Here is a 13,425-nt window from a genome sequence, read left to right on the forward strand (position 1 = left end):
TCTTTGGGGCGAGCCCCCACCCAGTTGCAGTGCCTAACATGTAAGATTTCCCCGTTAATGTGGGCGGGCAGAGGTCTGTTATTACTCCGCCAAAAAATAACTTTGTTCCTTAGAGCTTGATGATCTTCCTTGTTTACAAGAGGAAGCTCCGGGACACCCACCATAACAATCACGTATGGGGCAGCTTCCGGGGGTAAATCTACAATGCTATGGGGATACCTAGTTTTATTACTAGTATTACCTTCCTCCCTATCCTTATTGGCTTTGATTGCCTTGTGTTGAGAGAATTCAATTTTCTCTTCCTGGGTCGAGTTAACTATTTTTGAATCTCCTATTTTACTAAAAGATTCCGTCCTCTTGACAATCTTTGAAGTTGGCAAGGGGGCGGTTGGCACCTCAAGTTGAGAAGGACAAGATAAGATTTGTCTACTCTGAGTAGGTTTAAGGGTAGCCGCAGGGCATGATGGAATAGATGATGACACTGTCAGTACTTTTACAGGGGCTTTGCTAGGGTTCATATTACCTAAATTACGTACCAGACCGGAAAATGAGGATGAATTTTTGTCTACTTTCTTCTCGATCAAATCCAAATGCATATTAATTCTCGTAATTTTTTCAAAGAGGGGTTTCATAGAAAGTTTAATCAAAAACTCAATTTTTCCTAGAAGGTCCCCCTCATTGATGGCATTTCGAGTGACCTCACAGGGGATTGTAAGATCTCTTGCGGTCCTCAAGGTTGGATATGAGGTCCTCGTAGGATTTTCTCTTTGTGGCTTTAACAATGATCCTCCCCCTCTTTGCTTATAATCAAGTTTGTGTAAGGATGTGTTCTTTAGGGAAGGGGAAGAAAAAGACGCAGGAGAAAAACCCGGACAATACGATGAGCCCCCTCCATCGCTACTAATAGATAAACTTGGCAACAACTCACCATCTATGTCAGGCGAACTGAAGGGATGATCCAAGCGAGGGCTGCCCAAAAGTACACCCGCATCCTCCACCTCCTCTACAACCCCAGAGTTAGGTAAGTCTAGATGATCTCCAGTGGGAGTAATAGGATTGGTCGATAAGGGTATCTCAGATCCTATGCCCCCCATGGACAAAACTCTATTGTGTTTGGTGGCTAATACTTTATTTTGAATTACATTCCCCCTATGTCTCCGAAGAGCTTTTTTGAATTTACGTGCCGACTTTACAGATGGCAAGTCTAAATCGGCGTCCGCCTTGGGGTTGGCTAGTTGAGGTACATGTATATTATCATGCACTTGTGCTAATGTCAGTACAGAATTACCTACATTGACAATAGGATCACTTGAGGTGTGTATATCTACAGGGGTGGAAGCCAACTCCTCAGATAAGATGATGTGAGCATCCTTTCCCAGGGAGGCTCTTTGAGCAGAGTTAATTAGAGTAACCTTTTTAATTAGATAATTATCCCAGGTGCCTGCCCCTTGCAGTGTACTCGCGTTATTACCCTTTGCCATCAGGTGACGATACAGTTGGTCACTAATTACAAGCGGGGAGTTACCAATTGAACGCGCAGTACGACAACTAAGTACACAACGATCTTTAAACTGAAAGTGATGTTAACAATGATACTTGCACATGCAGAGTCTCTGGCCCAGTCCAGTCTCTTCAGGCCTCTGAGGGCCACAGAGGGCCCGCCCTTTGCCCGGGCTTAGCCCGGGCTTAGCCCGGCGCCGCCCGCGCGCGTCCCGCGACGCGGAGGGAGCCTCTCGAATTTAGGCGCCTCCGGGCGCGCTGGTAGGCGGGACCAGGAAGTGCCACCAAGGACTCTGGGGGCTGTAGTCCCCCCCCACAGCGGCCAGCGATAGTGATGGCGGCAGGGGAGACCACAGCGTTACCGTCCCGAAAGAAGAAATGCCATGAGTCGTGCACAGCGTCAGGTAAGTTCAGCGATTGCCCCCGCTCCACCGAGGGAGCCTCTCGAATTTAAGCGCCTCCGGGCGCGCTGGTAGGCGGGACCAGGAAGTGCCACCAAGGACCCTGGGGGCTGTAGTCCCCCCCCACAGCGGCCAGCGATAGTGATGGCGGCAGGGGAGACCACAGCGTTACCGTCCCGAAAGAAGAAATGCCAGGAGTCGTGCACAGCGTCAGGTAAGTTCAGCGATTGCCCCCGCTCCACCGAGGGAGCTTCTCGAATTTAAGTGCCTCCGGGCGCGCTGGTAGGCGGGACCAGGAAGTGCCACCAAGGACTCTGGGGGCTGTAGTCCCCCCCCCCACAGCGGCAGCGATAGTGATGGCGGCAGGGGAGACCACAGCGTTACCGTCCCGAAAGAAGAAATGCCAGGAGTCGTGCACAGCGTCAGGTAAGTTCAGCGATTGCCCCACACACAACGCACCTCCACCCACGTCTAGCTGTTCTGACAATTTAAAGTATTCCTGAGTGGAATGTTTTTTTTTTTCATATTTCTATATATATCCATGTCCAGATCTCTTCATGGAACTACAGTTCAGCCCCGTGTTTATGTATATGTTTTCTTGATGCATAGTAGTGGCATCTCAGGAGAATGTATGCTTACTATTACCTCACAAAAGACACACAATTGATGGACGGAATGCAGAACAAATCAAATCATTCTCCCCCAGTCAAGAGATCTGGGTTAAACCATCATTCGTTTTCTCACCATGCCACCCCAGTTTAGACCTGGCCATATGCAAATCTGTCTTGACCATGTGCCTCATGGGAACAGTCCAGCCCGAACTGCTAAGCCAGGTCCTCCCTGGGCCGGAAACAAGCATCCTAGGACCGATTTCGGGGTTTCACCCCTCTTCAGTCAGAATAGCTTGAATCCAGTGGCAAAGTGAGCCCGGGACCTACGTTTAGGCATACCCGGCGCACATCGGGCGAGAAAGCAAAAGACATTACCTCACAGCCTCTTTCATCATATTAATGGGAAGTCCACTCATAGGCTGGTTGGTGCCCGACCCGGCGCTCTTGCACAGCCTCTAAAGACAGGCTATTGAAACCGGTAAATGGTGCAACCCCCCAAAAAATTATTTCTGTTAAGTTAAAGGTATCCCAGCCCCTGCTTCCATCAGTTGTCTGATCCTGCAACTGGATGTGTGTAAGCCCCTAGGCACCCCAGAAAGACAATGTTCTCAACTTAGAGCCTTGTTTGCTCTCTTTGGTGTGCGGGCCTGTCTTTCTGCTGACCCAGCTCCTGCCACAGCAGATCCGTGGGGGGCACAACTGAGGCCATTAGTGAATGTTTACTTCTCGCCTTCGTACCGTGCAGCTCCGGTGTAGAGACTGGCATTACATATTCTCACTGCTAAGAAATATAGTGGGTTTTCTATACACATGCTCAGTTCTTGCAATTGCCACATGAGGGCAGCAAAGAGTACTAAAGCAAGGAAACATCGAAATGAAGGCGCCCCCCTCACAGACCTAGACTGTGTTATTGCCTGTGTGAGGCCTGAAAGGACTACGTTTCCCTTTCTCTAATACTCTTAGAGAAAGGGAAACATAGTCCCTAAACAGATTTTACAGTGGGACAAACAGATCATCCTGACTAGTCTGTCTAGGCTCGCCCTAAAAGTAGCTCCCTCAATGCAAGCGGTGGCAGGACAGAAGACATGAACACAATAAAGAACAAATGCTGCATCAGTGGGACAAACAAAAAATAGGGAGGAAAGTCATCAAATAAGAAGTAGGGAAATGGAACGGAGCGACAGATCTGAAAGACATCCTATCAAGCAAGCGACTGACTCATTGACTCTAAGTCCATTTTATACACATATTTTTATGTTTTTTAGAGACAATAGGTCTTCGACAAAACGTAAAAATGGCCATTTATGCCAGGAACACGCCCTCAATTGAGGAAAACAGGTTAACGCTAGTGTGTAAATGTCAATATAATTTTGACCTTTAACTGTGGAAGGAGCAGAAAAGGAGGAAAGACATCTTACTCCACCGAAGAGTGCACCAGTTATCACAGTTCATTCACAATGGCAGGGTTTGCATTGACAAAATACTCTCACTAACGCGAACAATTAACAATCCTACCTCAACGGGATATAAACTGAGAACTGGATTAGCATTAGCTCCTAACACTACAAGACAGTCACATCTGACCGGAGCGTCGCAAAGAATGAGAAGGTCTGGGTGGATTCCATTTTAGGCGATGGTGCTATAAGAACTCCCCAGCACAGTTTGTCCAGTCCCTCATTAGAGAATAAAGCTCTTCACCACCAGAACCATTGTTTATTTGTGAAAGAGAAACCGCCGCAACGAACACCTTCTTTTATCACCGCCTCAGCTCCAACTGACCAGTCTAGACCCTTGCAAACACGATGAAGACGGTTGGAAGGTGGAGCCTCAAACAGAATGCCAATCTAATGCTCGCAAGGAGCCACATGCCATACACGTGTCAGCTATATGAGCATCTTATTACAGTTTGTACACCAAATTCACATTTTTCCCACACTTAGGGCCATATGTAGGTAAATTACATTTACCGATTCTTAAATACCGAATTTTACCGATTCGGTATTTATGAATCGGTAAATGTAATGTAGGTAGAAAAATACCGAATCGGTAAGTGTCGGTATTTTAGAATCGGTATTTACCGAATCGGTAAAATTACCGAATCGGTAACTTTACCAATTCGGTAAATTACCGAATCATGAAATGATCCCCCTAAATAGCACAAGCCTAAATACCGGTCGGTAACGGTATATTTACCGAAAATCGGCCGTTACCGACCGGTATTAGGCTTCCTACATATGGCCCTAAGGGCCATATGTAGGTAAATTACATTTACCGATTCTTAAATACCGAATTTTACCGATTCGTATTTATGAATCGGTAAATGTAATGTAGGTAGAAAAATACCGAATCGGTAAGTGTCGGTATTTTAGAATCGGTATTTACCGAATCGGTAAAATTACCGAATCGGTAATTTTATCGATTCGGTAAATTACCTAATCATGAAATGATCCCCCTACATAGCACAAGCCTAAATACCGGTCGGTAACGGTATATTTACCGAAAATCGGCCGTTACCGACCGGTCTTAGGCTTCCTACATATGGCCCCAAATGGCTTATTAACATGTGGCAACAGTGTTTGCAACCGCTTTTGCTGCGCAACATTACTCTTCCAACAGTTTAGTGACAAAACACATTTCTCCATGAGTCACCACGACGGAGAAGCGTTGGCAAAAGCACAATTAACACGAAATTCACGATATCTAATTGTGTGTACATACGGGGCTGAATTTGAAATGCACACTCGGAAGAAGCATTACATTGACAACATAGCTCAGAAGGTTGAGTGGCTAAGACAGAGATCGGTCTCACTTCTTTGTTCATTCTGAGGTTAATTAAATGTGTTTTCTAGTATGGATATTTATAAGTAAGAAAAATATAGTTTAGGTGTGTCCTGTTTGAATAGTCAACCTGAGTAGTACAATTGAATCCATGTGACTTCCAAATCGGCTTTGCAGGTACTCACTCTTTAACTTAGTTCGCACTTTGTTCGCAGTCTTCTTGATGTCAGACATAAGCTCCTCCAGCTCCCCTTTGGTTTCTGCAAGAGACAGAATAGCACCAGAAAATTAGAAGTTGGCAGACATCTCTAAGCGTCTGATACTGCTCAACACCACTTTAAGGTTCTCTTTCATTTGATCCCATCAGAAGCGCGGCACAGCTAGATGATCAATGCGGTGTACTATGCACATCTGGCATTCCTGTGCTTCCTTTAGTCCATCCACACACGCATGTCATGAGGTGAACCTCTACTAATGTTCATTGTTTGAGCATAATACAGCATATCCCACATTTTCTATAAAATGAGGCCATTTCTAACACACCCCTTTCTCTAGTTCAACAGCGATGAATTATTCGTCCCTTTTGAGGTCAAACTAAGTCATTACTTAATGACTGTTATTTAAAATTTACCACAAGTTAACTTTGCAGCAGTAATACTAGAGAATTTAAAGTCATTTCTAAAGAGCCAGATTTAACTCCAAAGTAGTCATGCAGAAAAGCCCAGTGGAGAGCCAGTGACAGAGGCCCTCTGGTAGAAGTTAGTCTTAGGAGGGAGCTGATTTGAACCTTGCCAAAAGATATCCCCAGTTGAGAGCCAGTGACAGACCTTTGGTGGACGTTAGTCTTAGGAGGGAGCTGATTTGAACCTTGCCAAAAGAAATCCCCAGTGGAGAGCCAGTGACAGACCTTTGGTGGAAGTTAGTCTTAGGAGGGAGCTGCTTTGGAGCTTGCCAAAAGAAATCCCCAGTGGAGAGCCGGTGACAGACCTTTGGTGGAAGTTAGTCTTAGGAGGGAGCTTATTTAGAGCTTACCAAAAGAAATCCCCAGTGGAGAGCCAGTGACAGACCTCTGGTGGAAGTTAGTTTTAGGAAGGAGCTTATTTAGAGCTTGCCAAAAGATATCCCCAGTTGAGAGCCAGTGACAGACCTCTGGTGGAAGTTAGTTTTAGGAAGGAGCTTATTTAGAGCTTGCCAAAAGATATCCCCAGTTGAGAGCCAGTGACAGACCTCTGGTGGAAGTTAGTCTTAGGAGGGAGCTGATTTGGACCTTGCCAAAAGATATCCCTAGTTGAGAGCCAATGACAGACCTCTGGTGGAAGTTAGTCTTAGGAGGGAGTTGATTTGGACCTTGCCAAAAGATATCCCCAGTTGAGAGCCAGTGACAGACCTCTGGTGGAAGTTAGTCTTAGTAGGGAGCTTATTTTGAGCTTGCCAAAAGAAATCCCCAGTGGAGAGCCAGTGACAGACCTCTGGTGGAAGTTAGTCTTAGGAGGGAGCTCATTTAGAGCTTGCCAAAAGAAATCCCCAGTGGAGAGCCAGTGACAGACCTCTGGTGGAAGTTAGTCTTAGGAGGGAGCTGATTTAGAGCTTGCCAAAAGAAATCCCCAGTTGAGAGCCAGTGACAGACCTCTGGTGGAAGTTAGTCTTAGGAGGGAGCTGATTTAGAGCTTGCCAAAAGAAATCCCCAATGGAGAGCCAGTGACAGACCTCTGGTGGAAGTTAGACTTAGGAGGGAGCTTATTTAGAGCTTGCCAAAAGAAATCCCCAGTTGAGAGTCAGTGACAGACCTCTGGTGGAAGTTCGTCTTAGGAGGGAGCTTATTTAGAGCTTGCCAAAAGATATCCCCAGTTGAGAGCCAGTGACAGACCTCTGGTGGAAGTTAGTCTTAGGAGGGAGCTTATTTAGAGCTTGCAAAAAGAAATCCCCAGTTGAGAGCCAGTGACAGACCTCTGGTGGAAGTTAGTCTTAGGAGGGAGCTTATTTAGAGCTTGCCAAAAGATATAACCAGTTGAGAGCCAGTGACAGACCTCTGGTGGAAGTTAGTCTTAGGAGGGAGCTTATTTAGAGCTTGCCAAAAGAAATCCCCAGTTGAGAGCCAGTGACAGACCTCTGGTGGAAGTTAGTTGCAGGAGGGAGTTTATTTAGAGTTTGCCAAAAAAAATCCCCAGTTGAGAGCCAGTGACAGACCTCTGGTGGAAGTTAGTCTTAGGAGGGAGCTGCTTTGGAGCTTGCCAAAAGATATCCCCAGTTGAGAGCCAGTGACAGACCTCTGGTGGAAGTTAGTCTTAGGAGGGAGCTGATTTGGAGCTTGCCAAAAGAAATCCCCAGTTGAGAGCCAGTGACAGACCTCTGGTGGAAGTTAGTCTTATGAGGGAGCTCATTTAGAGCTTGCCAAAAGAAATCCCCAGTGGAGAGCCAGTGACAGACCTCTGGTAGAAGTTAGTCTTAGGAGGGAGCTGCTTTGGAGCTTGCCAAAAGATATCCCCAGTTGAGAGCCAGTGACAGACCTCTGGTGGAAGTTAGTCTTAGGAGGGAGCTGCTTTGGACCTTGCCAAAAGATATTCCCAGTTGAGAGCCAGTGACAGACCTCTGGTGGAAGTTAGTCTTAGGAGGGAGCTGATTTAGAGCTTGCCAAAAGAAATCCCCAGTTGAGAGCCAGTGACAGACCTCTGGTGGTAGTTAGTCTTAGGAGGGAGCTGCTTTGGACCATGCCAAAAGAAATCCCCAGTGGAGAGCCAGTGACAGACCTCTGGTGGAAGTTAGTTTTAGGAAGGAGCTTATTTAGAGCTTGCCAAAAGATATCCCCAGTTGAGAGCCAGTGACAGACCTCTGGTGGAAGTTAGTCTTAGGAGGGAGCTGATTTGGACCTTGCCAAAAGATATCCCTAGTTGAGAGCCAATGGCAGACCTCTGGTGGAAGTTAGTCTTAGGAGGGAGTTGATTTGGAGCTTGCCAAAAGATATTCCCAGTTGAGAGCCAGTGACAGACCTCTGGTGGAAGTTAGTCTTAGGAGGGAGCTCATTTAGAGCTTGCCAAAAGAAATCCCCAGTGGAGAGCCAGTGACAGACCTCTGGTGGAAGTTAGTTTTAGGAAGGAGCTTATTTAGAGCTTGCCAAAAGATATCCCCAGTTGAGAGCCAGTGACAGACCTCTGGTGGAAGTTAGTCTTAGGAGGGAGCCGATTTGGACCTTGCCAAAAGATATCCCTAGTTGAGAGCCAATGACAGACCTCTGGTGGAAGTTAGTCTTAGGAGGGAGTTGATTTGGACCTTGCCAAAAGATATCCCCAGTTGAGAGCCAGTGACAGACCTCTGGTGGAAGTTAGTCTTAGTAGGGAGCTTATTTTGAGCTTGCCAAAAGAAATCCCCAGTGGAGAGCCAGTGACAAACCTCTGGTGGAAGTTAGTCTTAGGAGGGAGCTTATTTAGAGCTTGCCAAAAGAAATCCCCAGTTGAGAGCTAGTGACAGACCTCTGGTGGAAGTTAGTCTTAGGAGGGAGCTTATTTAGAGCTTGCCAAAATATATCCCCAGTTGAGAGCCAGTGACAGACCTCTGGTGGAAGTTAGTCTTAGGAGGGAGCTTTTTTAGAGCTTGCCAAAAGAAATCCCCAGTTGAGAGCCAGTGACAGACCTCTGGTGGAAGTTAGTCTTAGGAGGGAGCTTATTTAGAGCTTGCCAAAAGATATAACCAGTTGAGAGCCAGTGACAGACCTCTGGTGGAAGTTAGTCTTAGGAGGGAGCTTATTTAGAGCTTGCCAAAAGAAATCCCCAGTTGAGAGCCAGTGACAGACCTCTGGTGGAAGTTAGTCTTAGGAGGGAGCTGATTTGGAGCTTGCCAAAAGAAATCCCCAGTGGAGAGCCAGTGACAGACCTCTGGTGGAAGTTAGTCTTAGGAGGGAGCTGATTTGGAGCTTGCAAAAAGAAATCCCCAGTTGAGAGCCAGTGACAGACCTCTGGTGGACGTTAGTCTTAGGAGGGAGCTGATTTGGAGCTTGCCAAAATAAATCCCCAGTGGAGAGCCAGTGACAGACCTCTGGTGGAAGTTAGTCTTAGGAGGGAGCTGATTTAGAGCTTGACAAATGAAATCCCCAGTGGAGAGCCAGTGACAGACCTCTGGTGGAAGTTAGTCGCAGGAGGGAGCTGATTTGGAGCTTGCCAAAAGAAATCCCCAGTTGAGAGCCAGTGACAGACCTCTGGTGGAAGTTAGTCTTAGGAGGGAGCTGCTTGGGTGGGAAGAGGAAATTGAGTCTAGGAGTTGGTATTTCACTTAATGTATTTCTCCCAATGCATTTTAAACAAGCATTTGCAATGCGATCGGTCTCGCCTTTGGGACCTTATTCGTTTTTAGCTATGCAGCACATTATCCTGTGTGCTCCAACATCTAGTGTTCTTTAACGTGGAAGTATTTTTTTTTTTTACAGTTTTATATAGCCTGAACTAGACATGAAGGTTTTGGGGCGCGTAACGAGAGCTTCAGTTACATTACGCAAGGACGCAAGGGCATATGATCGAACTGCATTGAGAAGTATTTATTTAAAGTGTTATTCTTGTATAACTGGCTGGTAAGAGCACATTGTATTCATCCGAGAACAGGCTGCGAGGAAATGGCACTTCCTTTCAACACATATGGGACATCTTATCAACAACAAACTTACCTTTAGAACATGCAGTGAATTGCTGTTGCATTGTGCCACTAAAATAAATCTGAACACCTTTGGGTGGACGTGTACCGGAGTTGTAGAATTAATCCGAGCTGCTTCAAATGAAATGTGTGCCTAACATTATCTCTTGTTATACAGTTAATCAAGGGGGACAAAGGGTAAGGAAACTCGGATGGCGTTTGAAGCCCTGACATGCAAGTTACACATATTAGCAGCCGGATTATTAACTCACCTATGTAAGCGGTTAGCGGGAATTTCACGAATGATGCACAACAGCGTACTGAACTGGGTTACACCAGGTCTATGTTACACAAGCTAAAGGAGAAAGAAAGATAGGGCTCAAACCGCTGTAACGCTTGCCCAGCCAGTAAAAGTTTAAAACCGCGCCTGAATCTTGTCCAGCATCCATGGAGACACAGGGGGGGGGGGCGGTGGGTCTGAGTTTGCTTCAGTGATGCGGCAAAAACAGTAAGGGAGACAAGTTCTCCTTTTAAAACAGCAACTGCAGATGGCTGCAGAAGATGGGGAGGATTGAGCAAATGCACAGGCCCTTGTGAGGGGGAAGAAGAAATTACCAGGATGGGTGGGAGCCTGAAAACAATGGTCGTCCCAAGCTCTGGTGAAACTTTGAAATCTGCCAAAGGCCAGAAAAATGTAAACACGAGGACAGAGACGGGCCGCAGGGGTCATTTCACCGAGGTCAAAGGAAGGGAAAACAGTCTCCATTCACATAGTGAGTTGGCAGAAAAGTAATGTATTTTAGTGCACATTTTACAAACATAATGACGCAACACAGTATATTTGGACCATGTGAGAGCTTGTGAAATAACCCAGCTCTCAGCACAGCGGTATACTCTGCAACAACAAATATTTTTTGTGCTGATCAGAAAATTGTGCATCCACAAAAAACACTGAATGCACAGGAAACAAGCATTTGCAATGCAATAGGTCTCGCATTAGGAAAGTTTGAGCTTTTTGTATTGTAAATTGACTAATTTTTTTATTTATGTGTTGGTATTGAAAATATTGAAATTACTAGCTTTCTCATGTAAAATGTCAATAGTTTTAACTGTTGCAAATGTGACACCTATAGCATTTGTAATGCAATATGTGTTGTATTTACGTGACTTAGATGTATTGATATTACAAATAACAATGGCTTTTAATTTTTTCAAATAATTAATACTTAAATAAAAGTTAATGTAAATTATAATAGCAATCGTTTAAACTTTTGTTAATAACTCTTGTGAAGATTATGTTTAGTGTATTTAATTGTATTTAATTGCGCCTAAAATCCAAGAACAGAAGTTAAATATTATCATTTCTTTTGTGCCATTTGTAATAAAGCCTAAATATTGAGAGAACACATTAGAGCCAGTTGTTGTTGAATGGTTGTACAGATTGATACTGTGGTGGCGGTGAGGGATGTTGTGGTGGTGTCGAGTGATGCTGTGACGTTAATTGATGCTGTGGTAGCGCATAGTGATGTAGTGGTGCCCTTGAGTGATGCTGTGGTGGTGCTAAGTGATGCTGTGGTGATGCGATAGATAGATAGATAGAGTGCAATAGTCCGATAGATAGATAGATAGATAGATAGATAGATAGATAGATAGATAGATAGATAGATAGATAGATAAGATAGATAGATAAGATGGAGAGATAGATAGATAGAGAGTGAGGGCGATAGAGTGTAATTATGTAGAATATAATTATGTGGCACTGAGTGTTTTTGTGTGGAGTATGTTGATTTTAGTGGCGTGTAATTATGTGGCATTGAGTGTTATTTTGAGTGTATCTTGCATTGTTTGCATTGTAATTAATTGTCACTGAATGTTATTTGGAGTCCATGTGGCACTGAGTGTAGTGTAATTATGTGGTGTGTAATTATGTGGCGCTGAGTGGTATTTGAAGTGTATGTGGCATTGAGCGCTGTGTAATTATGTGGTGTGTAACTATGTGGCACTGATTGGTTTTTGGAGTGTCTGTTGTATTGAGTGCATTGTATTTATGTGGCATGTAATTATGTGGCTCTGAGTGGCATTCGGAGTGTATGTTTCCTTGCCTTGTATTTCTATGGTTCCTTAAACCCTTAGAGGCAATTCTTTTATTTTAACTAAAAGGATGGTAGTTAAATGGTGTTTACGGCAGGATGGTCATCAAATGGTGGCTACGGAGAAGCTGTGTGCTGAAAGGCAAATAGAACACGGGCATGAAAGTGAAAGCGAGGATGAAAATGGAATGAGTGTGGCAGGATGGTCGTTAAATGGTGGCTACGGAGAAGCTGTGTGCTGAAAGGCAAAGAGAACACGGGCATGAAAGTGAAAGCGAGGATGAAAATGGAATGAGTGTGGCAGGATGTTAGTTATATGGTGGTTACAGGGAAGCTGAGTGCTGAAAGGCAAAGAGAACACGGGCCAAAGCTGGAAGAAAACACGAGATGCGAGAGGCATGTGTGTGTGGCAAACACTGGTGGGGCTCAGAGCATTCTGTTGCTGCCTTGATGCCTGTGTGTGTGAGCAGTGGGGCTGTGTGTGTGAAGTGCCTAAAGTTGCAAGAAAACATATGGTTATTTAAATCCTTAGACGCAGAATTAATGGAGCTAATGTTATCGACCTTAGAAGGATGAAAAGGGAATGAGCGCGGCATATGTTAACTTTGTAAGCGCAGAAAGCGTGCAGGGCAAACTTATTATTTTGGTTGTTTGAGACTCAGATCTGGGCAAAGCTGCAAGAAAACACGGAGGGGTGAGGGCGGGGGAGAGATAGGCGAGAGGCATGTGTGTGTGGCAAACACTGGTGGGGCTCAGAGCGTTCTGTTGCTGCCTTGCCTTGTATTTCTATGGTTCCTTAAACCCTTAGAGGCAATTCTTTTATTTTAACTAAAAGGATGGTAGTTAAATGGTGTTTACGGCAGGATGGTCGTTAAATGGTGGGTACGGAGAAGCTGTGTGCTGAAAGGCAAAGAGAACACAGGCATGAAAGTGAAAGCGAGGATGAAAATGGAATGAGTGTGGCAGGATGGTCGTTAAATGGTGGCTACGGAGAAGCTGTGTGCTGAAAGGCAAAGAGAACACGGGCATGAAAGTGAAAGCGAGGATGAAAATGGAATGAGTGTGGCAGGATGTTAGTTAAATGGTGGTTACGGGGAAGCTGAGTGCTGAAAGGCAAAGAGAACACGGGCCAAAGCTGGAAGGAAACACGAGATGCGAGAGGCATGTGTGTGTGGCAAACACTGGTGGGGCTCAGAGCATTCTGTTGCTGCCTTGATGCCTGTGTGTGTGAGCAGTGGGGATGTGTGTGTGAAGTGCCTAAAGTTGCAAGAAAACATATGGTTATTTAAATCCTTAGACACAGAATTAATGGAGCTAATGTTATCGACCTTAGAAGGATGAAAAGGGAATGAGCGCGGCATATGTTAACTTTGTAAGCGCAGAAAGCGTGCAGGGCAAACTTATTATTTTGGTTGTTTGAGACTCAGA

At 45.2% G+C, this 13,425-nt stretch overlaps 1 protein-coding gene across 2 annotated transcripts in view; it reads right to left on the minus strand.

The window, feature by feature from the left end:
• STX1A (syntaxin 1A) overlaps positions 1-13,425 on the minus strand; it is a 912,703-nt gene that overhangs the window by 399,167 nt on the left and 500,111 nt on the right. For both annotated transcript variants that reach the window (XR_014980056.1, XM_085649675.1), the window contains exon 4: positions 5,476-5,550. Coding sequence is in view for 1 of the 2 variants with exons in the window: in XM_085649675.1 (XP_085505801.1) it covers positions 5,476-5,550 (75 nt within the window). In the remaining variant the exon portion in view is untranslated. The remainder of the gene's footprint in view (positions 1-5,475; positions 5,551-13,425) is intronic.

This window comes from Triturus cristatus, chromosome 3_2, assembly GCF_964204655.1.
Source record: "Triturus cristatus chromosome 3_2, aTriCri1.1, whole genome shotgun sequence".
Classification (NCBI taxonomy): domain Eukaryota; kingdom Metazoa; phylum Chordata; class Amphibia; order Caudata; family Salamandridae; genus Triturus; species Triturus cristatus.